Source organism: Anguilla anguilla, chromosome 17 (assembly GCF_013347855.1).
Source record: "Anguilla anguilla isolate fAngAng1 chromosome 17, fAngAng1.pri, whole genome shotgun sequence".
NCBI classification, from domain to species: domain Eukaryota; kingdom Metazoa; phylum Chordata; class Actinopteri; order Anguilliformes; family Anguillidae; genus Anguilla; species Anguilla anguilla.
Genome location: NC_049217.1, coordinates 26740627 through 26767000, shown reverse-complemented (window position 1 = coordinate 26767000; position 26374 = coordinate 26740627). Strand labels below are relative to the sequence as shown.

The 26374-nt window shown below is 45.6% G+C and overlaps 1 protein-coding gene across 3 annotated transcripts; it reads left to right on the top strand.

Annotated features, from left to right (window-relative positions):
* Window positions 1-606: 606 nt before the first annotated feature.
* On the top strand, window positions 607-25719 carry LOC118216425 (adhesion G-protein coupled receptor G7-like). 3 transcript variants are annotated; one of them, XM_035397570.1, is made up of 17 exons: window positions 607-1723; window positions 5409-5493; window positions 10623-10730; window positions 11592-11693; window positions 12400-12500; window positions 13498-13629; window positions 16111-16202; window positions 17388-17521; window positions 17622-17726; window positions 18357-18523; window positions 19389-19541; window positions 20015-20127; window positions 21742-22070; window positions 22457-22538; window positions 23439-23597; window positions 24075-24231; window positions 24993-25719. In XM_035397570.1, exons 2-17 carry the CDS (start codon window positions 5451-5453, stop codon window positions 25182-25184), a joined length of 2169 nt encoding a protein of 722 aa, XP_035253461.1. In that variant the 5' UTR covers window positions 607-1723; window positions 5409-5450; the 3' UTR covers window positions 25185-25719. The 3 variants fall into 3 exon arrangements, with proteins under 3 accessions (XP_035253461.1, XP_035253460.1, XP_035253459.1); XM_035397569.1 differs by lacking the exon at window positions 607-1723 and having other exon boundaries at window positions 5402-5493; window positions 10623-11162; XM_035397568.1 differs by lacking the exons at window positions 607-1723; window positions 5409-5493 and having other exon boundaries at window positions 9811-11162.
* Window positions 25720-26374: the final 655 nt, after the last annotated feature.

Below are 26374 nucleotides of genomic sequence, written 5' to 3'. Positions count from 1 at the left end.
TGAGCAGTATTGCCGTATGCTCAAGCAATTGGAAGGAAAGCTATTCCAGTTCTTGATGATTACACACACACACGCGCGCGCACACCCGTTGCATACTGTTCATTCCAGAGGTTGCATCAGGTCACAGACTCAAATGGCAACTTGCAGGAAATGCAGGAAAGTACGTGTAGGCGCATTGTGGTTGATCCCACTCCTAGTCTTTATTAACCAAATAATGTCCATAAAATGGATTCATTGAACTTCCACTCAGGCTGGTGTATTTATAAACAATGACGTCACTCTAAAGGAATCATTAATACAACGGACGCATTGTGCCCTGTGTTGTGCTGCAGTAATACTTCACCATCATAATCGCGTAATTACGTAAGCCGTTCTGCAATGGGAGTTAGCTGACCTATCTCAAGTTGGCAAATGCCTCACGAATAACACGGCACCGATTTATTTCTGAAAGGAAAAACGGTTTCATCACCGAAAATTTCTGACACGCTCAAATTCCTCGGTCCCTGAAGTATTTCAAGCAACTTGTTTATGAGCTGTGTGCAACAGGCCAAAGTTCAACAAGTGTTATCGAGAGGGAGCGGGTTCATTATGAAGTAACCGGCCATCTCAGCGGTGAAGATAGTATTTTTCGCGATTATTAATTATAAGACCACTTACCCCGAACATATAAAATATCAATATTGGCATTGCACAAGGGGAAGGTGTGCGTATAGGAGGGTGGAAGACGCGCTTACAGACGTCATTCCAACTTTACTGCAGCGCAGTGCTACGGTGAACCCGGCTTGTACAGTTCACAAACTTTGTCCCTCTCTCAACACTCGCTCCAGTGTGCTAACTATGCGCGCATTAGACACGGCTCTAAACCGGGCAGCGATCTACAATGCGCAGCGATAAAGGGAGCTTTGTAATGGAGAAGTGACTTGAAAGAGGGCTGGCAGTCTTGTATAATCCCCGGTTGGCAAGCGGCGGCCTCGCGGAGCCGTACCCTGGAGACTGCGCTTTCACATGATAATAGCACCGAGTCTCTCACGGGGGGAGAGAGGTCGACGATTTACAAGTAAAGACAGATTGGACACATTTGGAAAACAGTAGTACCATAAACGAATTTAAAGAAAAAAAAAACTTTTAAATAGACGGGGAAGGCGCAGGTACTTCCGCCTGTGAAAACTGAAAATATCGGTTTAAAGGTTTTCGAGTCAATATAAACTTATTATACGACGTTTTAAGACGCCAAAGTAGCTGTAGCATGTTGTTTTAGAAAATGATAAAGAAAGGTTGTTTACCATAATATCGCTTCTTTTCATCCTTGGCCAGCATAACAGCGATCCGTAAACCAATCCCGGAGGAGCAACCGGTGATCAGCACAACTTTCTGTCCTTGGCTCGCCATGGCTCGTCTGGCCGAGTCGGTCTCAGCTGCAGTGTTGTGACCAGGGGAGTCTGACCACCGGGGCTTTAAAACTAAAGAGGATCATGCACCGAAGCGGCCATGTGAGCCAGTAATACAGTCACATGTTAGAGAGAATCAGCCCAATTATTGCAGAAACACCGCCGCTCCGTGCGCGCTCTGTGCGTAACTGCGAACCCGTGCACTCCACTGACTTGAGCGATTGCTGTGTTTTTTTCCCCACTTGTTTCTGTCTTTTCTTTTTTGCTAAACAGCACCATCTATTTGGAACATACGAAAACTTGCAGTGTAGCTCTGCTAGGGTTTTAAAACAATGGTGAGTTACTGGTACTAAAAAAAATATTTCCTATTCCAGCACCTGCGAATCTTGTCGTGGCATCGGTTCTGTTTATAGGATCCACCCATGCAGACTATCTCCAGATACATGTCCACGAATCTTGTAATTTACCTTTTGCCCTTCGGGCCAAACGTGGCTTTATGTCCTTAAAAGTTGATATGCACGAATGCGGTGAATTGCCTGTAGCATTGCATACGACGATGAGTTTCTAATTTGCAGCCAAAAATAAATTATATGATAACGACGACAGGCCTTCTCGGTGTGATAAAACATTATTGAAGCCATATTTTGTAAAACTCAATTCAACCCCAATTACATCCTTTACAAATTTCACGAGTGTAACTCGGCATGTGACTGCAGAGTGATGTCAGGTAAAACATGAGGTCCGCTTATTTTATGTTAACAAATCCTTAATATGAGTTTATTGCCCTCTCGATTACCATTGCAGGGTAGTGTGCGTCTGAAGTGCTATTCGAATTGGACTCGTATCATCAGAGGATTTCTGTAATTACCTGTGCTTGTGTGAAGCTTACTCCAGTAATCGCAAATAAGGTTCTAATTCCCAGTGGAGTTTCTCGAACAAGGTTTGAAAATAAAACCGCATTATATATTACATTTTAAAAACACGATTTCACGAACTATTATGCATGGACTGCCATGGATTACTGCTTCATAGGTTAATGCAATAGTGTGGATTATACATGCTGCTGCCACATAATTCACTTATGTGGGAATAACAGTTCGAGTTTTAACAGCAGAGGGCGTTACTTTCCAGTGTTTATAACTATAGGCTGCTGTGCTGTACGAATACACAACAAATGGTAGATTATAGGCTAGATCTCGCGATTCCCAACAAACATTTTTTTTGTTTATCGGATTGATTTTATGCTCGAAATGAGAAATCTAAACTTTAATTGAGGTAAAATTATTCAAAGAAAAAAATATTTATAACAAATAATCTTTCTGTAAACACGTTACAATTATTGACATCCCTATAAATTCTTATGAAAATAATCTAAATAATGTATATTCCCGTTTATATTTTGCATTTTAAGCGCACGCGAGTCTTAAGAAACTCTTGAGCGGTCATGCACAACTTCCTGCTTCACTGGGGAATAAATGTGAGGTGATACGCGGGCCACATCCCCTCAGTCATCCATCAGTTCGGAGAAGATCTGAGAATATACAAGTGAAATGAGACGAAAGGTTGTTGAACTTCACAAAACAGGAAAAGGCTATAAAAATTGCTAAACATCTAAAAATACCCCATCTCCACTGTTGGGGGGATATTTAAGTAGCTTCAAACAACTAGAGCTGTGATGAACCTACCTGGATAAGGACACAAGTGTGTCTTGCCCCCAAGCACAGGGAGGAGGGTGATTTGTGAGGCAAAAGTTTCTCTGGGGGTCACAGTTGGAGAATTGCAGAAGTTGGTCGCATCCTGGGTTCAACAAGTCACCAATAGTACAACTGGACATCACCTCCATGGCAACAAGTCATATTTTCAAGGCTTGCCAGAAGAAAGCCTCTGCTGTGATCGAACCACAAACAAAAGTGCCTGAAGTTTGCTAACTGCGGTGTTGGGGAAGCTACTTTGAAAGCATAGCTTTGCAAGCTACCAATTACTTCACACTGGAAGAAGTTGAACTACAGCAAAGCTCCCGTAGGGAGAAATCTAGTTTGCTTATCTAAACTTTGCTAAATTATATGTGTTCTTAGATTTATGTTTGACGTCTTTGCAGTAGAGAATGTATTTACTCTCAGCTTGCATATCTCACAAGTGAAAACGTAGGTTTTGACCGTGGAGCTAGTCAGTGTCATGTATTTGCTTAAGTATGGCCATGGTGATTCATCCTCAGGCTGAGATTTGGGAGGTTTATCCATGATGACGCTGTCGCTGTGTGAGCACTGAGCAACGCCCGTCCTTTTGCACATGCACTACACAAAGGTCAAGTGTGTGGTGGTGGCTGCCTGACGAATGCATTGCCTGGGCAGCCCTTCGCAGCGGTCAGAGGTGGTTCAATTACAGTAGAGAAGCAACGGTAAAATAAAAATAAAAAATCATTCCTTTCTTTTTATGGCCCAAAATTGTTTGTAGTTTCAGTAGTTAACTATGCAAGAAATGGCAAAAAGTAATTTAACTACTTGAATCACTATGCAAATATGAATGTAGTTGAACTACCAGCAAGCTACTGCAAAATGTAGCTAAACTACTAGTTTAATTACATGTAGTTCGCTACTCCCCAACACTGGCTAACTGTCACTGAAACTTTGACTGGAACTCGGGTTCTGTCGTTTGATGAGACAGAAAAAAATACAGCTTTTTGGCAACAAATGTCAAGTGTTTGACGTGAAGAGGTGTGGTCATGCAGAAAACAACCTCCAATCTCTGATAAAATTGTGAACTGCGGTGGTGGATCTATGATGTGATGGGGCTGTTCGCTTCCAAAGGCCCTGGGAACCTTGTTAGGATGCATGACCTAAGATCTTGGACTCCATCAAATACCAGAGTTTAGATCTAAAACAAAATCTAAAAACAAAATCTTAAAACTGGGCTGCGATTAGATCTTTCATGCAGGGGTGCCAATAATTCTGACGCACTTCTTTTTCAGAGTAAAATTATTTTGCTTTGAAGACCCCCCCCCCCCAAGTAATGGTATCACAAAACTGTTTAGTATTCTCATTCCACTGACCATAGAAAACATTTGATAAACAACAAAGTGAACATTATCCAGCATTTCTGCTCATGTTAATTGAGGATGGGGGGGGGGGGGGGGGGGTACTGTATATACCTTGTCAAAGTTCACAGTAGTTTCTCATCCTAACACGAAAAATGTTTGTTTAGTTTTAGTTCATTTCTGCCAGACGTGTTACGTGTTCAACCAACCACATTGTAAAACAGTTGGTACAGCAGGAACACACGGATACTGAATGTGGCGTCTGTTTATTTAAGGCTGCTTGTTGGCGAATAAAACCTGTTCTTCCAACTTTCAAAGTGAATTTCTTGGTCATTGGTGGTGAGCAGCACAGCCCTTAAAAAGACCCAGTCCAATGTAAAGTACCCGTGTGCCTCATTGTGTTGTGTTCACAGAAGGGCTCTTGAAAATAGGACAAAAAAAGAAGACTGGATTTGCATGGCTGAGATAGTGGCATGCCCCCGCAGATTGGTGAGCGTATTGCACCATTGCAGTGACAAGACGGCTTGTACTTGTTGGTTCCATCTTCCTGCATTTTACATTTTACCGATGATCGTATGCAAACCAGCTCAGAATTTTGGAGGAAAGGGTAGCCTTAAAAAGGGAGAGAATATTGTGTATATCCCTCTCAATCTGACGAGGCGAAGTGGATGCTTGGAGACCCTGACTTCACTGTGGGGGTCAGCAACACTGACAGACCATCTGAGTAACTAATCCCCGTCTTCAATCAAAACTGCGTCAATCTGCTTTTAATTGTACACCAATTAAAGAACAAAAAAATGTCGTGTTTTTTTTTTTTTTTTTGGGAGGAGTTCGTGGTGTTCCTCGGGATGAGGAGTAAGCTGTAGATTGCGGGGCGGTGCTTGTGCCAGGGACTTGCGTGGGAAATACGAGGAAGTGATATTTGTTGATATGTAGTCGGGAAATGTTAACCAGGCTGTATTATTCCCCTCACTGACTCTTAATAGGAGGGCCAGCTGTGAAGTGTGTTCATAACGGCTCTTCCCAAAATGGATACCGGGCTGCTTTTCCTAGCTTTGCTCCTCAGAGAAGGTAAGCCACTGGTTTACACACACACACACACACACAAAAAAAACTGTTTTTCTGAATGTTCTTTTCTGCAGAATATTCTGGATAACTGACGGAGAGCAGTGTTTGATCTAAATGTGTGGAGGTCAAGGCTAAGCCGGGAGGGCTGTAATGAGAATGGAGAGAGAGTCAAGGACTCCTTAATTTCTGGCATTTACAAAAAAAAAAGAAAAGACAATCCAGAAATGCAAGCTTATTTTATTCTTTTTTTTTTTTTTTTTTAAAGTACATGTCATGGACTTGGTCTGATGAGAATAGACCATTCAGCCCATGTAAGCTCCTCTTTTACCCAGGCTATAGAGCAGTGGTTCTTAACCTTGTTGGAGGCACCGAACCCCACCAGTTTCATATGCTCATTCACCGAACCCTTCTTTAGTAAAAAATAGTGTAATAATGCAGACTAGACTGAGGGGTGGACCTCTGCGGCGGAGGCTCCACCGAACCCCTGAGACCGACTCACCGAACCCCTAGGGTTCGACCGAACCCAGGTTAAGAACCACTGCTATAGAGCATCCAGCACTGTGTCTCACCTGGACCTGATCGTCCCCCGGGTCTCTGTCTCTATTACATGACCTGGCAAGCTATTCTATGCATTGATGACCGTGTAAAAAAATGTCTTCACTTTAGTGTTGAATTTACCTTTAATTTCCACCTGTGCTCTTTGTTCAACCTGAAAAACCTTTAGTCATTCACTTTGTTAATCTCATTTATATATGGAAGAAAACCTAAAACTAAACCTACCGTCAACCCATCTCCTTTGTCTCCTTTTGCTGAACCTAAATAGAGGAAGCAGTCATGAGTCTTTCCCCTTTGCTTTTGCATTTCATTCTTGAAACCAGTTTAGTTGCCCTTGATACTTTATCTAGTGCTTCTGTGCAGTCTGACAAAGGCCTTAAATATCATCAATGCAATGTAAGGGAAAAGAGTGAACTCACCCCATCTGTGAGACTGTCGGGGTGAAAGAGTGAACTCACCCCATCTGTGAGACTGTCGGGGTGAAGAGTGAACTCACCCCATCTGTGAGACTCGGGGTGAAAGAGTGAACTCACCCCATCTGATGACTGTCAGGGTGAAAGAGTGACCTCACCCCATCTGTGAGACTGTCGGGTAAAAAAGTGAACTCACCCCATCTGTGAGACTGTCGGGGTGAAATATTGAACTCACCCCATCTGTGAGACTTTCGGGGTGAAAGATTGACCTCACCCCATCTGTGAGACTGTCGGGTGAAAGAGTGAACTCACCCCATCTGTGAGACTTTCGGGGTGAAAGATTGACCTCACCCCATCTGTGAGACTGTCGGGGGGAAAGAGTGACCTCACCCCATCTGTGAGACTGTTGGGGTGAAAGATTGACCTCACCCCATCTGTGAGACTGTCGGGGGGAAAGAGTGACCTCACCCCATCTGATGGAATGTGTCCTCATTCCTGGACAATTCCCATTGTTTTGTTTTCACTCTTCATGTTTATAGGAGTTGTTGAGTTATTTTTTGAGTATAGGCAAATGAGACTGCAAATGAAAGGCAAATAAATGCATTGAGCGTGTGGGGCACATGCAAAGCGAAGGTATTGATGATGTATACGGTATTGCAAAAACGACGTCTGCTGGCCTGCGGGCTCTTCTGAGGAGCCGTTTTATTTGTATAGCTGCTTTTAACAAAGGAGCTTTACAGTGAACCGGCCCCCAAAGAGTAAGCCTAGGGCGACAGTGGCAAGGAAAAACTCCCTGACTGATAACAGGAAGAAACCTTGAGCAGAACCGGACTCAGAGGGGGAACCCATCTGCCGCGGGCAGGCACCGGTTTGTTATGGAAACGGCTTACATGAAAATAAAGATAAATTATAATACATAAACAGCCAATCCATATTAATTAAGTCCAAGCAAAGACGACTCTGGTCACGTAGAGAGATGGGCAGGAGCACCAATGGGTGGCAGGGTCAGACAGGGGGACAGTCTTGGTGCTACAGCTGAATCAACAGTGGCAGGAGGCGGGGGTGCCCAGCTGGTCTAGCTGGTCTAGGGCTGGAGCTCCGGAAGACGAAAAAAAAAAATTATTGTTAGGGGGTTCAAATGGTTGATTAGCAAGCAGAGTAAAAGAGACAGAGGTGCCTGCGTGCGATAAGGAAAACCCCGGCAGAATAAGGCTATGGCAGCATAGCTAAGGGAAACAGAGGCAGGGGCAACGCAGCCATGAGGGCAGGCTTGAGACAGTCATCACCAGACCATGACCGGTTCAGCTTAACACAGCACTACCAATGATGATCCAGTGACAGCACTAACCGCTCAGTCCACCAGAGACTCTATAGCTATGCCCGCCACCCACTCCTGCCCCTCAAATATAGGAGAGACTAAAAAGATAAGTTTCGAGCCTAGCTTTAAATAAGGTGATAGTGTCTGCGCCCCGAACATGGGCAGGCAACTTGTTCCACAGGAGGGGAGCACGATAGGAGAAGGCTCTACCACCTATGGTACTTTTAGCTATTCTAGGAATAACAAGGAGGCCTGCACCCTGCGAACGGAGCATGTTGAGGGAATATAAGGAAGAAGTAAATCATTTGAGTACAAAGGGGCAAGCCCATGTAAGGCTTTAAAGGTAAGAAGTAGTATCTTATAGTCTATTCAGAATTTAACTGGCAACCAGTGAAGTGATGCTAACACTGGGCTGATGTGCTCGAATCTCCTTGTTCTAGTGAGAATACGAGCTGCTGCATTTTGAATTAGCTGGAGCCCTTTCAGAGAGGAATTTGCACATCCAGACAAAAGAGCATTGCAGTAATCTAATCTTTAAGTAACAAAAGCATAAACTAGCTTTTCTGCATCATGTAAGGACAGTATTTTCCAAATTTTAGAGATATTTCTCAAGTGATGAAAAGCAAGCCTAGAGATGTTTTTAATATGTATATCAAATGCAAGATCTCAATCAAAGGTCACACCAAGATCTTTGATTACAGCACTTGAAGTAATGGAGATTCCATCAATGTTAAGCATATAGTCAGATAGTTTGCATCTCAGGAACTTGGGCCCCACTACCATTATCTAGGTCTTATCGGAGTTCAGCAAGAGAGAATTTTGGGTCATCCATTCCTTTATGTCTATAAGACAGGCTTTGATCTTTGACAGCTGGACAACTTCATCAGGCTAAACTGATGGATACAACTGGGTGTTATCTGCATAGCAGTGGAAATTAATGCCATGTTTGTGAATAACTTGTCCCAGGGGCAGCAAATAAAGAGAGAGGAGCAAAGGCCCAAGCACAGATCCTTGCGGTACTCCATATCTAACCCTGGATTGATATGAGGAATCATTATTAAAAAGCACAAATTGATATCGGTCTGATAGGTATGATCTGAACCAGGAGAGTACCTGTCCACGGAGGCCTACAAGATTTTCAAGTCTATCCAGAAGGATGAGGTGATCAGCTGTGCCAAATGCTGAAACGTCCTGCTGATGTTCGTGCAGTTCGCTGGCCACTTCCTGTAGGGTACTCGCGAGCGACGGCTCTGTGCCAGGAAAACCGGTCAAACCCGGTGTTAAAGTTGACCGACGGCAAAGTGGTCTGTCTTTCAGCCTCGCCGAATTAAAAGACTGCTTGTCGGACTGCTTTATTGGACTGCTTTATTGGAGGAACAAAAAAAAAAGTCTGTTCTCTGGTCGAATTTTAAAAAACGCAGTTATTTTATTAGCCCAAATATTTAGGAAAGTTGCGGAAGGAGGAGGATATTGCGTTTACGGCGTTGGAGTAATTTTATTTTTGAAGTCCCCAAACCCTGATGACGTCGCTCTGGCCTATCTAGTGTCAAGGGAAACTCTCACTCACTGTCTCTCTGCAGGTGTGTGTGTGTGTGTGTGTCTGATTGTGTGTGTGTGTATCTGAAACTTGGTGCTGACTTCTAAGAAAATTGCATCAAAGAGGTGGAAGAATAAGACCCCAATCCAAATAGTAGTGGCCAAGTTTGGGTGGAGAAAACATTCGTAGAAAACGCATTTTTCGAATGTTGCCGAATATGGTATTCGTATTTGACACCATCCGTACCCTGCGTGCAGTAACATGGATACTCAAAATCTGAACAATCAGTGCTTGTGATTGGCCAGACTGTATTCACACCTGACTCCCAGGTGAAGGGAGGGTGGAAAACCAGCAGTTCTTGGACTTCAGGGGCCGTGATTTGAGTAACATGGCTGGATAAGGTCATATGTGTGTAAGGGCATCTAAGATCACGTGTAAAGGCCTCTATGAGGTCATATGTGGGGGCGACATGGCTCAGGAGGTAAGAGCGCTTGTCTGGCAGTCGCAGGGTTGCCGATTCAAACCCCGGCATGGGGGTGTCGAAGTGTCCTTGAGCAAGACACCTAACCCCTAACTGCTCTGGCGAATGAGAGGCATCAATTGTAAAGCGCTTTGGCTATATAAATGCAGTGATGGTCATATGAGGTCATATGTGTGTAAGGGCCTCTATGAGGTCATATGTGTGTTAAGGCCTCTATGAGGTCATATGTGTGTAAGGGCCTCTATGAGGTCATATGTGTGTAAGGGCCTCTATGAGGTCATGTGTGTGTTAAGGCCTCTATGAGGTCATATGTGTAATGGCCTCTATGAGGTCATGTGTGTGTAAGGGCCTCTATGAGGTCATATGTGTGTAAGGGCCTCTATGAGGTCATATGTGTAATGGCCTCTATGAGGTCATGTGTGTGTAAGGGCCTCTATGAAGTCATGTGTGTGTAAGGGCTTCTATGAGGTCATTGCATTACATTACATTCATTTGGCAGACGCTTTTATCCAAAGCGACGTACAAAAATGCATTTTCATGATCGTAGACAACTGCTGAACACGGGTTCAGTAAGGTCATATGTGTGTAAGGGCCTCTATGAGGTCATATGTGTGTTAAGGCCTCTATGAGGTCATATGTGTGTAAGGGCCTCTATGAGGTCATATGTGTGTAAGGGCCTATGTTAATGCCTCGACGTAAGGGTCTGTGGAGCCACCTTTGTGAAATCTGATTTCCCGGTGTGCTTGCGTTCAGAATTTCCTGTCAGTGGCATGTGCGTACTGTTCTCTCTTTACCACTGTATCGCTTTTTTTCTTGTTGTTTCCACAGTTTCAGTTTCAGAAACCCAAGGGACCCTCGCCACTCCGCCCGCTTACAGTTCTCTCCCTGCTGCCTCCCTCAGTAACATCAGTACTGACCCAGGCAGTACAACAGCTGGTATATCTGGCAGCACAACACACACTGACTTCTTAACCACCCCTACCCCAGATCATACAGCCACTTCTATCACAACTAACCTAACCACCACTGTCCCAACTAACCAAACCACCCCTATCCCAACTAACCAAATCACCACTATCCCAACTAACCAAACCACCCCTATCCCAACTAACCTAACCACCCCTATCCCAACTAACCAAGCCACCACTGTCCCAACTAACCAAACCACCCCTATCCCAACTAACCTAACCACCCCTATCCCAACTAACCAAGCCACCACTGTCCCAACTACCCGACCCACCACTAAACCAGGTACACTGACCACCACACAACCAGGCAGTTTAACCCCCAGTAACCCTACAGGCACAAGCACAACTGTAAAACAGACCACGACAACCAAACACACGCCGAACTCCACCCTCATCCCAGGTAACCCCACCACGCCTGCCCCCCCTGCATCACCAACTTCCCCTTCGTTTCCACATGTACATGCATGCACTCACGCTCAGTTATCACGCACACGTACATGCATACCGTCATGCTCACAGACTCAATTATGAACACGCCTTTGAACACACGTGTGCATGTGCTTACACTGACCCGCATACATGCATGTGCACATATGTGCACACACTTGTTTGCATGCATGCTCACACATACTCATTTGGATATACACACGCACACATGCACACACACACACACACACATACGCAAAGAAACATAACATACAGACATGGAGAATTACATGTAAAGTGTGGAGGTAAAGACCAACAATAAGAGGATAACTGTATTACCTTACAATGTTTAATTTCTGAATTTTGCTAAAATATTAATATGCATTTTCTTGTTTTCTCAAAGCAATTTTCTGCAATGGAGCCGTTGTCGATGGTTTCACTTTCAACAAGACTGTCATTGGACGGTTTAGCTACTCGCGTGAGCCCTGTCCGGGACCAGCCAATGGTAATGTCATATTTAAAAACTGTGTCTTTTTATTGGTCTGCTGCTCAAGAACACGGCAGAGGGAAGGAAAGAACAGAGAAGGGTTACCATAAAGCAATGTTACCTCCAGACCTGGGTCAAATACGTATTTGTTTTGGCTTCAGATACTTTTCTGTGCCCTGTTGATCTTGCCTGGTGCAACTGAGCCTGCCAGTATGACCAGAAGGCGTGGCTTTGAACTTTTTGAGAGTATGTCATAGGTTCCAATACACAAGACAAGATCAGTAATGTATAGAAAAGTATTTGAAGCCAAAGCAAATATGTATTTGACCCCGGTCTGGTTACCACCAATGTGCGGCAGAGCAGTGTAGTGTTGATGCTGGTCCATTATAGATCAGCTGGTCTCTGATCTTCACCATATCCCCGAGTGTTTTAGGACCTCATTGAAGGTGCTGGTGGGCTGCCAGGTGAAAGCCGACTCAGACATGACCAGGGTCGTGCATCTCCGAGTCTTATGGGATGGATTGTTTGTATTTCTCACAGATTTTAGAGTTTGACCCTTCGTCAAGTGTTTGCTGCAAAATTATTTCAGTATCAGTTTTTTTTTTTTGTTCCCTCTGTTTGCCTGTTCCCTCTGTTTCATGTTTTATCAGCTGGAATTGCAGGGCTGTTTAACGTCACATGATTGGTTTTGCTGATTGCTGATTGGCTTTTGCTTGGCCCTCAGTGGGTTTTCCCCTGGCGTCAGTGCGATGTTTGAACAAGACGGGTTTTGGTCCGGTACGGAAGCTGGACTGTGGCCTGACCCTGAATGACCTCCTGAAGAATGTGAGTTCAGGTGCTCAACCCCCATCCCCCAGGTATATGTATTTGATCCAGTAGTGGCAGGCAGGACCATAGACCTTACTTCTTACTAAGCAAGGAGCTAGAGTGGTCTGCCTTCTTTCCCTTAAGTGTTAAAACTCTTTCCTAAATATTATTATTATTATTATTATTAACAACAACAACAACAACAACAACAATAATCTTTATTTGTATTACACCTTTCATTCCATGAACTTACTGCCCAAATTGCTTGATGTTTAAGGCAAGAGGACCTAGGTTTTCAGCTAACTTCTTTCTTTGTCATTTTGATCCAATTAATCTCTGTCTAGGTTCAGTTGGAGACAATTATGAGTTATTCAACAGTTTAGGTCTACCGAACATTCCATCAATGTACTGATAGCAATAAAATCATCAGGTATCACAGAGATAAACTGAATAAAGTAAAGTAAGATGTCCTAACACCACCACAACTAGCAGTACCACTCTTTATTATTTTAATATGTCTTTTTTGCTGGTTTATGTTGAGGATGATGATGATTTTTAAAAGGAGTATTAACCTACTAAAAGATAAGGGGTGAATGTTCATTTTATCAGTGTAGATGAAATATTAATACAGTCTTGAGCCATTCTTGGGACAAGCCCAGGGTAGCCTGTTGCCTTTCTTGCTGTGAGCTGTGGTCAGAATTGTATGAAAAGCACTTGGGTTTTACACACTGAAATGTTCCCTCACTTTTTTCTGTGAGTCACTACTAGAAGCTGTGCGGTCTTCAACACCATGACCGATAAAAAACTGTCAAATAAGGATGTTTGGCTAAACATTCCTGCTGGATCAGGTTTTTCAGTTTTCTTCTGTGCGACGTACAGCAGTTAGTAACAGTCAAAAGTATACAAATATTTACTTTGATCTCAAGACCTTTTCTAAAAGATGTATGTACTACAGAAGGGAAAGTGGATTTATTAAAATTGCAGATTCCCACTGCCGTTCTGTCTGTCGGAATAGATCGCTGGGAATTCCGTGAGCGTCTCTACCAACGTGCTGATGCTGACCTCTCAACCCACACGGCTTACACCTGACAACATCACCACTGCGGCTGAGATTGTCACTCAACTCCTGAAGTCCACCCCTACCGAGGTACCCCATATCCAGCTCCCTGCTCTAACTTTTCACTCTCCTTGCCAAACCACCTCCCATTTCTACTCCTCCAAAACTACCCCACAATACCCCCCCACACACACACACACTCACAAACACACACTGCCAAGTTAGTCTCATAACCCATACTGCTGAGGTAACCCCTAACCTCCCAGTCCCCTTCTAAATATATGTAGTGCACTCATTACATTACAGGCATTTGGCAGACGCTCTTATCCAGAGTGACGTACAACAAAGTGTATAACCAAAACCAGGAACAAGTGTGTTGAAAACCCTAGAGGGAAGTACAGTTCCAAGTGCAGGGAATGACCACGTAGTTTAACTTGGACCCTGTAGGTTAATCTGATTAACACAACAAAAACAGCAATAAAGCAGTCTATGCAAATAAAACAAGCAATAGTTGAGTAGGCACAAGTGCAATAACTAAGTAAACTAAGATAAACAGCTTACCTAGCTACAACATAGTCAATTAGAGACTACAGGAAGGTAGGGAGGGATGGGGAGAGGTGCAGCTTAAAGAGGTGAGTCTTCAGTCGTCGTTTGAAGGTGGTCAGGGTCTCAGCTGTTCTGACTTCCACGAGAAGGTCATTCCACCATCATGGAGCCAAAACAGGCAGGAGACGGAAAGCGCAAGTGTGAAGAGGGGGAGGTGCCAGGCGTCGTGAGGTAGCGGAACGGAGGGGTTTGGCTGGCATGTATGGTTTAAAGATCTTGTGGAGGTATGCTGGGGCTGATCCCTTGACTGCCTGGTATGCTGGGACCAATGTTTTGAATTTGATGCGAGCCATAACGGGCAGCCAGTGGGGGGTAGTGAGCAGGGAGGTGACGTGGGAATGTCTGGGAAGGTTGAAGACCAGACGAGCTGCAGCATTCTGATTGAGTTGCAGGGGTCTGATGGCAGATGCCGGTAGGCCAGCCAGAAGAGAGTTGCAGTAGTCCAGGCGAGGTAGTACCATTGCTTGGACGAGGAGCTGGGTTGAGTAGGTGGTGAGAAAGGGGCGGATTCTCCGGATGTTGTACAGGAAGAATCTGCACGCCCGGCTTACCGCTGCGATGTTCTTGGAGAGGGACAGCCTGTTGTCCATCACCACTCCGAGATTCTTGGCACAGGGTGATGACGTCACTAAGATGTCCCCTAGGGAAATGGAAAAATCAAGGAGGGGAGAGGTTAGAGCAGGAATGAAGATTAGCTCCGTCTTACCCAGGTTGAGCTTCAGGTGGTGATTGTCCATCCAGCTCTGGATGTCCCTCAGGCAGGCGGAGATGCGGGCAGGGACTTGTGTGTCCGATGGGGAGAAGGAGTGAAAGAGTTGTGTGTCATCAGCATAGCAATAATAAGACGAGCCATGGGCAGAGATTACAGGGCCAAGGGATCTGGTGTATAAGGAGAAGAGAAGGGGACCGAGGACTGAGCCCTGGGGAACTCCCGTGGCAAGGGGGCAGGGTGGCGATACTCTACCAGCCCAGGCAACCTGGAAGGAGTGATCGGAGAGATAGGACTTTATCCAGTCAAGGGCTGTGCCGCAGATCCCTGTTGCTCCCAGAGAGGACAGGAGGATAGAGTGCTCCACAGTGTCGAAAGCAGCTGAGAGATCTAGCAGAATGAAGACAGAGGGAGAGGGAGGCTGCTCATGCGGCATGAAGTGTCTCATTGACAGAGAGGAGTGCAGTCTCTGTTGAGTGACTAGGCCTGAAGCCGGACTGCTGGGGGTCGAGCAGGTTATTCTGAGAAAAGAAAGCAGAGAGTTAGTTAGATGCAGCTCGTTCAAGTGTTTTGGATAGAAAATGAAGGAGAGATACTGGCTGGTAGTTCTGGATGACGGAGGGGTCTAGTGTGGGCTTCTTCAGCAGTGAGGTGATGTGCGCCCTCTTGAAGGATGAAGGGGAAACATCCAGAAGACAGGGAGGGGTTCACAAGGGAGGTGACAAATGTAATGTAATGTAGTGCACTCAAATCAAGCGTTGTTTAAAGGGGAAGTTTATTTGTCAGTCTACGACCAACAGACAAAACGTTCTTAGTGCAGCTGTGAGAACTCTGACAGCCTAATGCTTACCGTTGCTGCGGCAACCTTACAATGCAGCTGCAACATTCCATTCTATCCTGCTTGCAGTAGGCTAAGCATATATTTCCCAGTGTATGATGTATGAAAAGTCACTGTAACCGTGAAGAAAGCTGGATAGTCTTAATGGTCTAAAAAATTATAATGAGTTGCCTACGCCCTCTACACATACAGTAGTTGGAACCAAAATTCTGGACTGTGTGTACTTCACACTGAATGTTTGGCTTAAGCAATCCTGAACAGTTGCATTATGGGTGCTCCGTAGACTCAGTGATGAACCCTGCAGTTCGCTCGGTCTCCCTAGTGATAAGGCTATGGGTGAAGCCCACGCAGGGGATGTTTCTTCCTGAGGAAACGGAGGGCTTGCTGGGCTGTAAAACTGAATGTTTGCTCTCTGAAGGAAGTTGCGGCTGCCGCGGTAGCCACCGTTAGCCAGCTGCTGAGCGCCAACATCCCTGACGTGGGCACCGTGAACAGCAGTGCCACAAACAGGTAAAACAGCACAGCCATGCCAGGCAGACACGGCCACACACACACCCACGCACACACACACACCTACAGATACATGCACACACACACACACACACATACACTCACACACACCTACAGATACATGCACACACACACACATACACTCACTCACACCTACAGATACATGCACAGGCACACTCACACACACACACACACACACATACACTCACACACACCTACAGATACATGCACACACACACACATACACTCACTCACACCTACAGATACATGCACAGGCACACTCACACACACACACACACACACATACACTCACACACACCTACAGATACATGCACACACACACACTCACACACACACCTCCAGATACAAGCACATACGCACACCTACAGATACATGCACACACGTACTCACACACACACACACATACACTCACACACACCTACAGATACATGCACACACACACACACACACACATGCACACACACACACCTCCAGATACAAGCACACACACACACACACACACACACGCATGCATGCACACTCGCACGCATGCACACACACACACGCGCATACACACCCAGTAAAGTGCCCTCAGATCCATGAAAGTGAAAATAATAATAGAAAATTATTTATGAAGTCACATACTTAATATGATGCTGAAAGCTCTGAGTCTCCTTGTTCTTATCGCTGTGTGTGTGTGTGTGTCTTTGTCTTTGTGTCTGTCTGTGTGTCTGTGTGTCTATGTGTGCGTGTGTCTGTGTCTGTGTGTGTGTCTGTGGCTGCGTCTCTGTGTGTGTGTCTGTCTGTGGTGTGTGTCTCTGTCTGTGTGTGTGTGTGTGTGCGTGTTTGTGTGTGTCTGTGGTGTGTGTCTCTGTCTGTGTCTGTCTGTGTGTGTGTGCGTGTGTGTGTCTGTGGTGTGTGTCTCTGTCTGTGTCTGTGTGTGTGTGTGTGTGTGTGTGTGTGTGTGTGTGTCTGTGTGTGTCTGTGGTGTGTGTCTGTGTCTGTGTCTGTGTCTGTGTGTGTGTGTGTGTCTGTGTGTGTGTGTGTGTGTGTGTGTCTGTCTGTGTGTGTGTGTGTGTCTGTGTCTGTGTGTGTCTGTGTGTGTGTCTGTGTGTCTGTGTGTGTGTCTGTGGTGTGTGTGTATGTGTGTATGTGTGTGTGTGTCTCTCTGCATGTGTTTTTCAGTCTGACATCTGAACTGGCGAGCTTCTCCTTGCAGCAGAAGGAAGGCGTATCCCTGCTGGTGCAGCCCAACCTGGTGGTGCAGTCTGTAGGAGGGCTGGGAGCCTCTCGCGGTGTGGAGTTTTTAACGCAGACTGGTGAAGATTAGCTTATCGTGCTGTTGTGGTGGCCATCGTTGTACACAGCCACGGAAAAAGGCTCAGAATATCCACAGGCCTTGTGTTCTGTTTCTCCCAGGATTGTTTGTGGCCGACAGAATTCACCTCAACACCAGCACCTCCCAGCTCAGCAACGACAACACGTCTGATTTAAGTGTGCAGATCCTCATCCAGCTTCATCCAGGTGGGTGTGAGCAGGCCTCACCCTAACCCTAACCTCTCAGCACCTGCCCCTCCCCAGCCTCACCCTAACCCTAACCTCTCAGCACCTGCCCCTCCCCAGCCTCACCCTAACCCTAACCTCTCAGCACCTGCCCCTCCCCAGCCTCACCCTAACCCTAACCTCTCAGCACCTGCCCCTCCCCAGCCTCACCCTAACCCTAACCTCTCAGCACCTGCCCCTCCCCAGCCTCACCCGAACCCTAACCTCTCAGCACCTGCCCCTCCCCAGCCCCCCTGCAGAGGCGCTCATATCCATACCACAGTGTCCCGGCTGGGCGATAGTGTTCTGTTAATGGCGAAGCAGTCTATCGCAGATTTATCATCGGGTATTTGCTTTTAGGGTGTGAAATGAAAAGGGGGTGGGGGGTGGATACTGGCAGGGCAGGACTTGTTTGTCCAGGGTTGTGTGGTACTGGGACCCCCTTATCTCTCTCTGTCTCTCTCTCTCTCTCTCTCTTCCTCTTTCTCTTTCTCTCTCTCTCTCTTTGTCTTTCTCTCTCTCTCTCTGTCTCTCTCTCTTTGCCTTTCTCTTTCTCTCTCTTTGCCTCTCTCTCTCTGCCTTTCTCTCTCTCTCCCTCTCCCTCTCTCTCAGATGCATCTAGGGCGGATGAATCGGTAGGTTTTGTGCTCTATCAGAATGACCTGCTGTTCCAGTCTGTGAAGTTCAAGGCCCCCCTGGGCACCACCAGGCAGGTCATTTCTGCCTCCTTGACCAATGAAGGGAGGCTTGGTCTCGTAGAACTGCGCTTCAGGCCCACAGTAAGACATCCCTCTGCCGTTCCCTGCTCACGTACCACTGCATACACCTCGCCGTCTTTCTGTAGCTACTGCCAAGGTAGCTAACTAATACCCCTTTCACACAGAAGAAAAAAAAGGAGTTTTCCAGACGGCTTCGATACCGCACTTACGTCTGTGTGAACACGTTGCGACGGCTTTTAAAACACCGCATCGAAAACGCCTCTCCCGGTGTTTTCGAGGCGCCTCGATTACCGCCGCATTTCTCCTGCGGGAACGGAAAGCAGCATCGACGACTGCTTTCTGGGCGGCGTTCGATTTACGTTACAGACCTGCGTTCACGCGCACCTGTCTCTCAACCGAAAAAACGGCATACAGAGGAAGTACATGGACCCACAGTGTAAATGCACTGAGAACGCGAAAACTAAGAACGTACAAAATGCGACCACTTGCACTTCAAAATGTAACATGTTTGTTTGTTTGTTTGATTGTTTTGCCGGGAATTACAAGCAGATTGCAACGAAAATAAATAACAAGTGACGTTATAGCTTTGGGCCTACATCAAGTGTGTTACTATGGTAACGGAACGTAAACAATTCATTCACGAGAGTTGAGTTTTACTGTGTGTGAACGGTAAAGATGGCTCGAATACCGCATTACAAATTGGGGAGGGGAAGGGAACCTGTTACCGCATCAGAGGCGGCTCAGATGCAGCATTAGCTGTGTGAATTGGGCTTGAGACAAAGATAAGACAAGAATTTACAAAAAAACAGTGTGCCATTTAAGTAACAGTGAACAGTTAGACAGATCTTTAATAGTTAATCGGGCCGCTTAGGCCGGCCTCTATTATTGTCAATGATTATGTGTGTGAAACGTGAACGCATTACAGAATGCGACCGGCGCCGTGCTCCACGACTTCGCCTGCGTGTTCTGGGACTACGCCGCGAACGACTGGAGCACCGCGGGATGCAGGAAAAACGGCCGCTCCAGCACCAGCCTGGGCTGCGTCTGCGACCACGCCACCAACTTCGCCGTGCTGATGGTGAGCGGGCGTCCTTCCTCACTGCACCTCCTCTGTTTGTTTCGTTACCTGCTCTCCTACTCTGGGGTCACATGCGTCAATCTTAAATCAAGCGTCACTTTTGCCAATGCGGAGACATAATTAACTTGTTAATGTCATGTACTGTATGCTGAGCCGTGTGCACTAGATTTCCAAAAGTATATGGATAGATGAACTTCTCTCCCATATGTACTTGTTGCACTGCCGATGTTTGTCAATGGAGATTGCATGGCTGTATGCTTGATTTTATGTACCTGCTAGCAATGAGTATAACCAACCCCACTAATTAGATGGAGTCTCCACATACTTTTGGAAATGTAGTGTACATAAAATATGCTGTAAGGCACAATAATGATCTATTGGCCGTTTGTTAGGTTGTTTGTTACACATATGTCTATAGATGTGCTGCACTGCCTGGGCAGGAGTTGCTGCTTTCATTAATGTTTTCTCCGCAGTCCTTCAGGAATAATTATGCCTACGCTGATGCCTTGAACTGGATCAGCTTTCTGGGATGCTCACTGTCTGTCGCTGGGGCCAGCGTCACAATAATATTCCAGATCCTCACCTGGTAAGTAGTACCCAATTAGTACATTACTGAATATTACAGTACAGAAGGGGTTATTCTTTGAGTTACGGTCAATGTTACACAAGGGCTTGCAACTTGTGAACAGTAGCTAATGGACTGGCTGAGAGTAGCTGATGGATTGACTGAGAGTAGCTGATTGGCTGGCCTCGCGAGCCAGTCTCTTTTTTCACTTCGTTCAACAGAGCCTGGCCGATGCCTTGATGTTCTAGGCATAAACGAAGGAGGCAACCTTCCCGGGATAGTTGTGTTTTCCCAACCGATCAGAGTGTTTTGGCCAGGCGTGGTCTGAAACGTGCACCGGAAAACATTACCGCATCAGTTCGCCACTGTTTGGGGAAAATTATTGTATCGATTGTAACGGGCAAACAATCAAAACCATTGCTTCTTCTGGCTATTTTTCTGGGTATTTATTTGATAGCAGACTGCATACCGTAGGCCACGCTTGAAAAATTTAACTTTTGGCAAATCCTGTAGGCCAGCAAGCGAGTACATCGCTTTCAACGAAGTCACGCCATGTATTTGGCAAGTCTGCGATATAAAATAATTATCTTCTTTGAATTTGTCCATAATTCTATTTTTAGCAGATAATTTGGGTTAGCTCGATAGCTCGATAGCTTTGTCCGTTTCGCTGGTGTGTTTCAGTTGGGACTTAGATTTGCAGCAAACACGGAACAGAGAGAGTGTCGGGGGGGGGGGGGGGGGGGAAGCAGAGGCTCCTTCCTTTTGCCCCAGAAAGTACATGTGTTCGTCCAGACTACTGATTGGCTGAGAGATTGATGGATTGACTGAGAGACTGATGGATTGACTGAGACTAGCTGATGGATTGGCTGAGAGAAGCTGATTGATTGCCTGTGAGTTGCTGATGGATTGACTGAGAGGTTGATGGATTGGCTGAGAGATTGATGGATTGCCTGTGAGTTGCTGATGGATTGGCTGAGAGTGGCTCATGGACTGACTGAGAGTAGCTGATTGATTGACTGAGAGTGGCTGATGGATTGGCTGAGAGTAGCTGTTGGATTGGCTGAGAGACTGATTGATTGGCTGAGAGAGACTGATGGGTTGACTGAGAGACTGATGGATTGACTGAGACTAGCTGATGGATTGGCTGAGAGAAGCTGATTGATTGCCTGTGAGTTGCTGATGGATTGACTGAGAGGTTGATGGATTGGCTGAGAGATTGATGGATTGCCTGTGAGTTGCTGATGGATTGGCTGAGAGTGGCTCATGGACTGACTGAGAGTAGCTGATTGATTGACTGAGAGTGGCTGATGGATTGGCTGAGAGTAGCTGTTGGATTGGCTGAGAGACTGATTGATTGGCTGAGAGTGGCTGATGGATTGACTGAGAGACTGATGGGTTGACTGAGAGTGGCTGATGGATTGGCTGAGAGTAGCTGTTGGATTGACTGAGAGTAGCTGATGGATTGACTGAGAGTGGCTGATGGATTGGCTGAGAGTAGCTGTTGGATTGGCTGAGAGACTGATTGATTGGCTGAGAGAGACTGATGGGTTGACTGAGAGTGGCTGATGGATTGACTGAGAGACTGATGGGTTGACTGAGAGTGGCTGATGGCGGCTGTGTTGTCGCTGTCCTCAGGAGGTCACGTAAGGCCAACGTCACGCTGCTCTTGGTGAGCATCTGTTTCTCCCTGCTGGTCTTCTACCTCCTTTTCCTGCTTGGGATCAACAACCACCCGCCAAATTCCCCGCCGGGGGTAAAAGAGGCCAACGTGGCCCTCCCCTCGGACAAGCACGAGGAGCGCGACTCGGGCATCTGCACCGCCGTCGCGGCGCTGCTCCACTACTTCCTGCTGGCCACCTTCGCCTGGAACACGCTCTACGCCACGCAGATATTCCTCCTGGTCCTCCGCCCCCTCGCGCAGAACGACCGCCCTTTCACCATCGCCGCCCTGGTGGCTGGCTGGGGTATGTCACCCTCATCGTCCCTTCATTCAGAGCAATTCTGCCCGATCCTTTTTTTTGCCTGGCGACCTGCCGTCCTGCGGGTTTTCATGTCAGCCCCTTAATTTGACGCTCCTGATTCTGCTGATTGGCTGTTGAATGAGATGCGCTTTCGTTAGGGTCAGAGCAAAAACCCACAGGATGGCTATAGCAATGTCAAGCTGCCTTGAATAATTGGCAGCCATAGCAATTAGCATATATGCGTGTATTTCAGAGTGTATAACTGCTGTATCTATTGATGTATAATTTTCGGGTGGGTACGATCCATCTCAGGGACGCTGCCCTTTCTTTTTTTGTTTTTGGACGATTCGTTTGAGAGAGAGTGTGTGTGTGTGTGGACTCTTCCCCAGGTTTCCCTGCAGCAGTTGTAGCTGTAACACTGGGAGCCACATACACACCACAGCACCCACTGAACTATCGGCAGGAGGAATTGTGAGCACCGTCATACACACATATTACACAGCGGTGTACAGTGCGGTCAGTGCAGTCCACATTCACACATTCACACACCGAACGAATTACGTTTGCAAATGCACAGTTAAAACATAATTTTCAGTAAAAATTGTTTGTATAGTGCTAAATAAGTTACTCTCATTGAAAATTTAAAATAAATATTATATATATTTTTTTTAAGTTGATAGGGCTGTGTCCATTTTTTCATGTCGTAAAATAATCCCCAAACATTTCCAGTCCCTGGTATTACCAGATAACTCAAAATGTTGTGGAGGGAGCTGTTTTTGCCATGCTGCAATTCAGATTTCAAATTTGCAAATGCAAATGCATCTCTCCTACTGACCAAAATGCAGTTATATAGTATGCACATTGCACACTGCGATGTCAATGTTGCATATCAATTTTGGAATACCTTATTTATCCCTTTAAGGTGTAAAATCACAAATATGTGATGGAAGTGTTCTTAAGTAACTGAAAGCTATTGAATTCTAGAATACTGAATTAGAATGTTGAAATTATATTCCAAAAAAAACTACTCTTCAATGGGTTAAAATTAACCTACAGGTAAATTAAAGCTTTCAAATGTCAAGATTTGAAAAATGAATGAAACATCTTAACATGAACTGGTTTGGATTAATCAGTGTAAATCAGCTGTTAGAAGATGCTTAAACTCTTATATTCATTTTGATAACGCTGATTAAATTTAATCATGAGTGCTGCTAGTGACTATCGTTGGTTTTGCAGCATACCTAATGTACAGTTCATTTGTCCAGCAGTTGACCTCAGTGCCCAATGTCAACACTTCATGCACAAAAGCTAGCATTAAGGTAAACTGCTATAAAAAAAATAATATTTGCATACGAATGGCTGTTTTTTCAGCTGCTGGCTGGCTGCCCTGGACAAAGAGAAGAGGCTGGACTTGAGGAAGCCCATGCTGTGGGGGTTCCTGCTTCCCGTCGCTCTGATGCTGCTTTATAACTGTGTGATTTACGTGTACTTCACAGTGGAGACCTGCAGGACAAACCCAACGCTGCGAAGGTGACCGTTGTCCGAGAAATAAACGGTGCTCAGGAAGAGTGTTGGGCAGAGGGGGGAGGTTGAGGGTATTGACGAGCGATGTTCACAGAGGGGGGCCAGTATACTGATTATATGCTGTATAATGCATAGGTGGAGGTATACAGGCTGTGTATATTACAGGGAAAGGTATACAGGCTGCATTTGATACAGGGGTACGTGCAGTGCTGTATGCCTATCGAACCTGTGTTGTGTCCTTATCGAACCTGTGTCGTGTCCTTATCGAACCTGTGTCGTGTCCTTATCGAACCTGTGTCGTGTCCTTATCGAACCTGTGTTGTGTCCTTATCGAACCTGTGTCGTGTAGTTACCTCAACGACCACGATATAATGTCGTTTTGGATAAAAGCGTCTGCTAAATCAATGAAATGTAATACTGTAATGTAACAACCGTGGGATGTACATATGAAGGTGCGTTTATGTATGTCTTACATTTCTCCAGCACAAGGATAAATTCTCCTGTGAAGAAGGTACTGAGCAGCCTTTCTCTGAGTGTAGTATTGGGGCTCTCCTGGGTCCTGGGGTATCTGCTGCTGATCGACACCGCGAGCAGCAACAACGTCGTCGGCATCATCTTCTGCCTTTTAACCACCACCCAGGTATGTACAGTAGCTCCCTGACTCAAGAAATGGCGTTTTTTTTTGTGAAACGACTCTGCCACTTTATGGAACGTGCGTGTATCGATCGGTCTTTCTCAGAATAATATCCCCTTTCTAGAATGTGACGCGGTTTATTAGAACAGAGATACGATTCATAATTCCATGGAGCGGCAATCTTTCCACTGCTGTGGCTGATGACACCAGGGTGGCATTTGCATTGTAAAACTCAGTAGTGTAGCATCGTGGGTAAGGAACTGGGCTTGTAACCAAAAGATCATAGATTTAATTCCTGGGTAGGACACTGCTTCAGTATATATCCAGCTGTATAAATGGATGCAATGTAAATGTAAAAAAGTTGTGTAAGTAAAAAAAAAATAAAAAATAAAAAAATTAGTCGTTCTGGATAAGAGCGTCTGCTAAATGCCTGTATTGTAGTGTAGTGTAATGTATTGTATTGTAGTGTAATGTATTGTATTGTAGTGTAATGTAATGTAATGTATTGTATTGTAATGTAATGTAATGTAATGTAGTGTAGTGTAGTGTAGTGTAATGTATTGTAATGTATTGTATTGTATTGTAGTGTAATGTATTGTATTGTAATGTAGTGTAATGTAGTGTAATGTATTGTAATGTAATGTAATGTAATGTAATGTAGTGTAATGTATTGTAATGTATTGTATTGTAGTGTAGTGTAATGTAGTGTAATGTATTGTAATGTATTGTATTGTAATGTAACTCCCCCCTTGCTGTCGTTGCTGAAGGGCCTGCAGATCTTCTTCCTCTTCACGGCCAGGACGTCCGCTTTCAAGAAGAAGCTTTCCGAGCTGCTGCAGCTCATCCCGGTCCCCGAGATCGCCCTGCACCACCGGAAATTCATCCCGTCGAAAGACTCGCGGGACAACAACTACGAGAAATACAGTACAATGGAGGAACTGTCGTCCAGCCAGTTCTGAGCCGGGGGGCTGGATTTTACAGCGGTACATGCAGCAGAGCGGCACTGACTACGTCTTCAAAAGAAGGCCAGACGGTGACTCCTTTTCTCCTTCTCCGGAGCGGCTTCCTCAGGGCTGAGATCGTCGCTCTGATGACAAGTGCACAGATCGCTCCTCGAGAGTCTACTGTTAACGCCGTGTCCTGGTTATGGGAGCCTTTCTGCCAAAAACAGAAGAAAAAAAAAAAAAAACTGACAGAAATCATAAACCAGGGTAACAAGATAGATGGAATTGAGCGGTATTGCCGTATGCTCAAGCAATTGGAAGGAAAGCTATTCCAGTTCTTGATGATTACACACACACACACACCCGTTGCATACTGTTCATTCCAGAGGTTGCATCAGGTCACAGACTCAAATGGCAACTTAGCGGGAAACCTGTTTAGGAAATAATTTACGAGGCTGCCTGTTAAGACAATGTTCCGATGTGTTGGACGGGCCCCACCGTGTGTTACCCAACCCAGCCCGGACCGGGCCGGTACTGACTGAGCCCAGAAACCCTGCGGGGGGTGGGGGGGTGGGGGGGCGTGCGTGATCGGCTGTTGTGTTGCCCCCGAAAGGTCAAAGGTCGTCAGTCTGCGGGGCGACCACGTCTTGCCCCGTCCTTGTCATTCGGGGGGGCCTCCAGCCTGCCTGTTCAAGCTGCACCTGAAGAGTCCTCCTCTGACTCAACAATGACCCCATCCTGAGTTTAACGTCAGTGAAAACCATTGAGTTTTTTTGCATAAACTGTGATTGCTTTCACTGAAGTTGCCCTACCATTGGAAAAACTTAAGCATTGCCCTTTTTTTTATATTTTTATAAAAGCGGTACACCATGAGGGTACAAAGATTATCTGTAAAAGATTAGTCTTTTTTGTCGCCCTACAGTTATGAAATCAGCACTACACACCAATTACAACAAAAAAAATCAATAAGTGGTGTGTATTTTGTAGTAAAATCAGTTGGTGTACGCTGACGAAATACAAATACGTCTTTCCAGACGGTACATTTGGAAAACAGTTGTTCACTGATTTATTGGTGAGTGACAGTTTGTTTCTACATGAAAAATATTAATGTCAGGCTTTATCACAGGGGGTCTGGGGAGGTTAGGTCATTTTTGACTCGACACGGGGTGCATGCAAAATATGAAGATAACACGAAGGTTAAGTGA

Excerpts from the sequence above, each read along its gene's own strand:
- LOC118216425 (XM_035397568.1), top strand. The coding sequence starts at position 10,565 with ATGTGCGTACTGTTCTCTCTTTACCACTGTATCGCTTTTTTTCTTGTT. Across the intron at positions 12,501-13,497 it reads TGAATGACCTCCTGAAGAAT|ATCGCTGGGAATTCCGTGAG; the intron begins GTGAGTTCAGGT and ends CTGTCGGAATAG. Across the intron at positions 16,203-17,387 it reads AACAGCAGTGCCACAAACAG|TCTGACATCTGAACTGGCGA; the intron begins GTAAAACAGCAC and ends TGTGTTTTTCAG.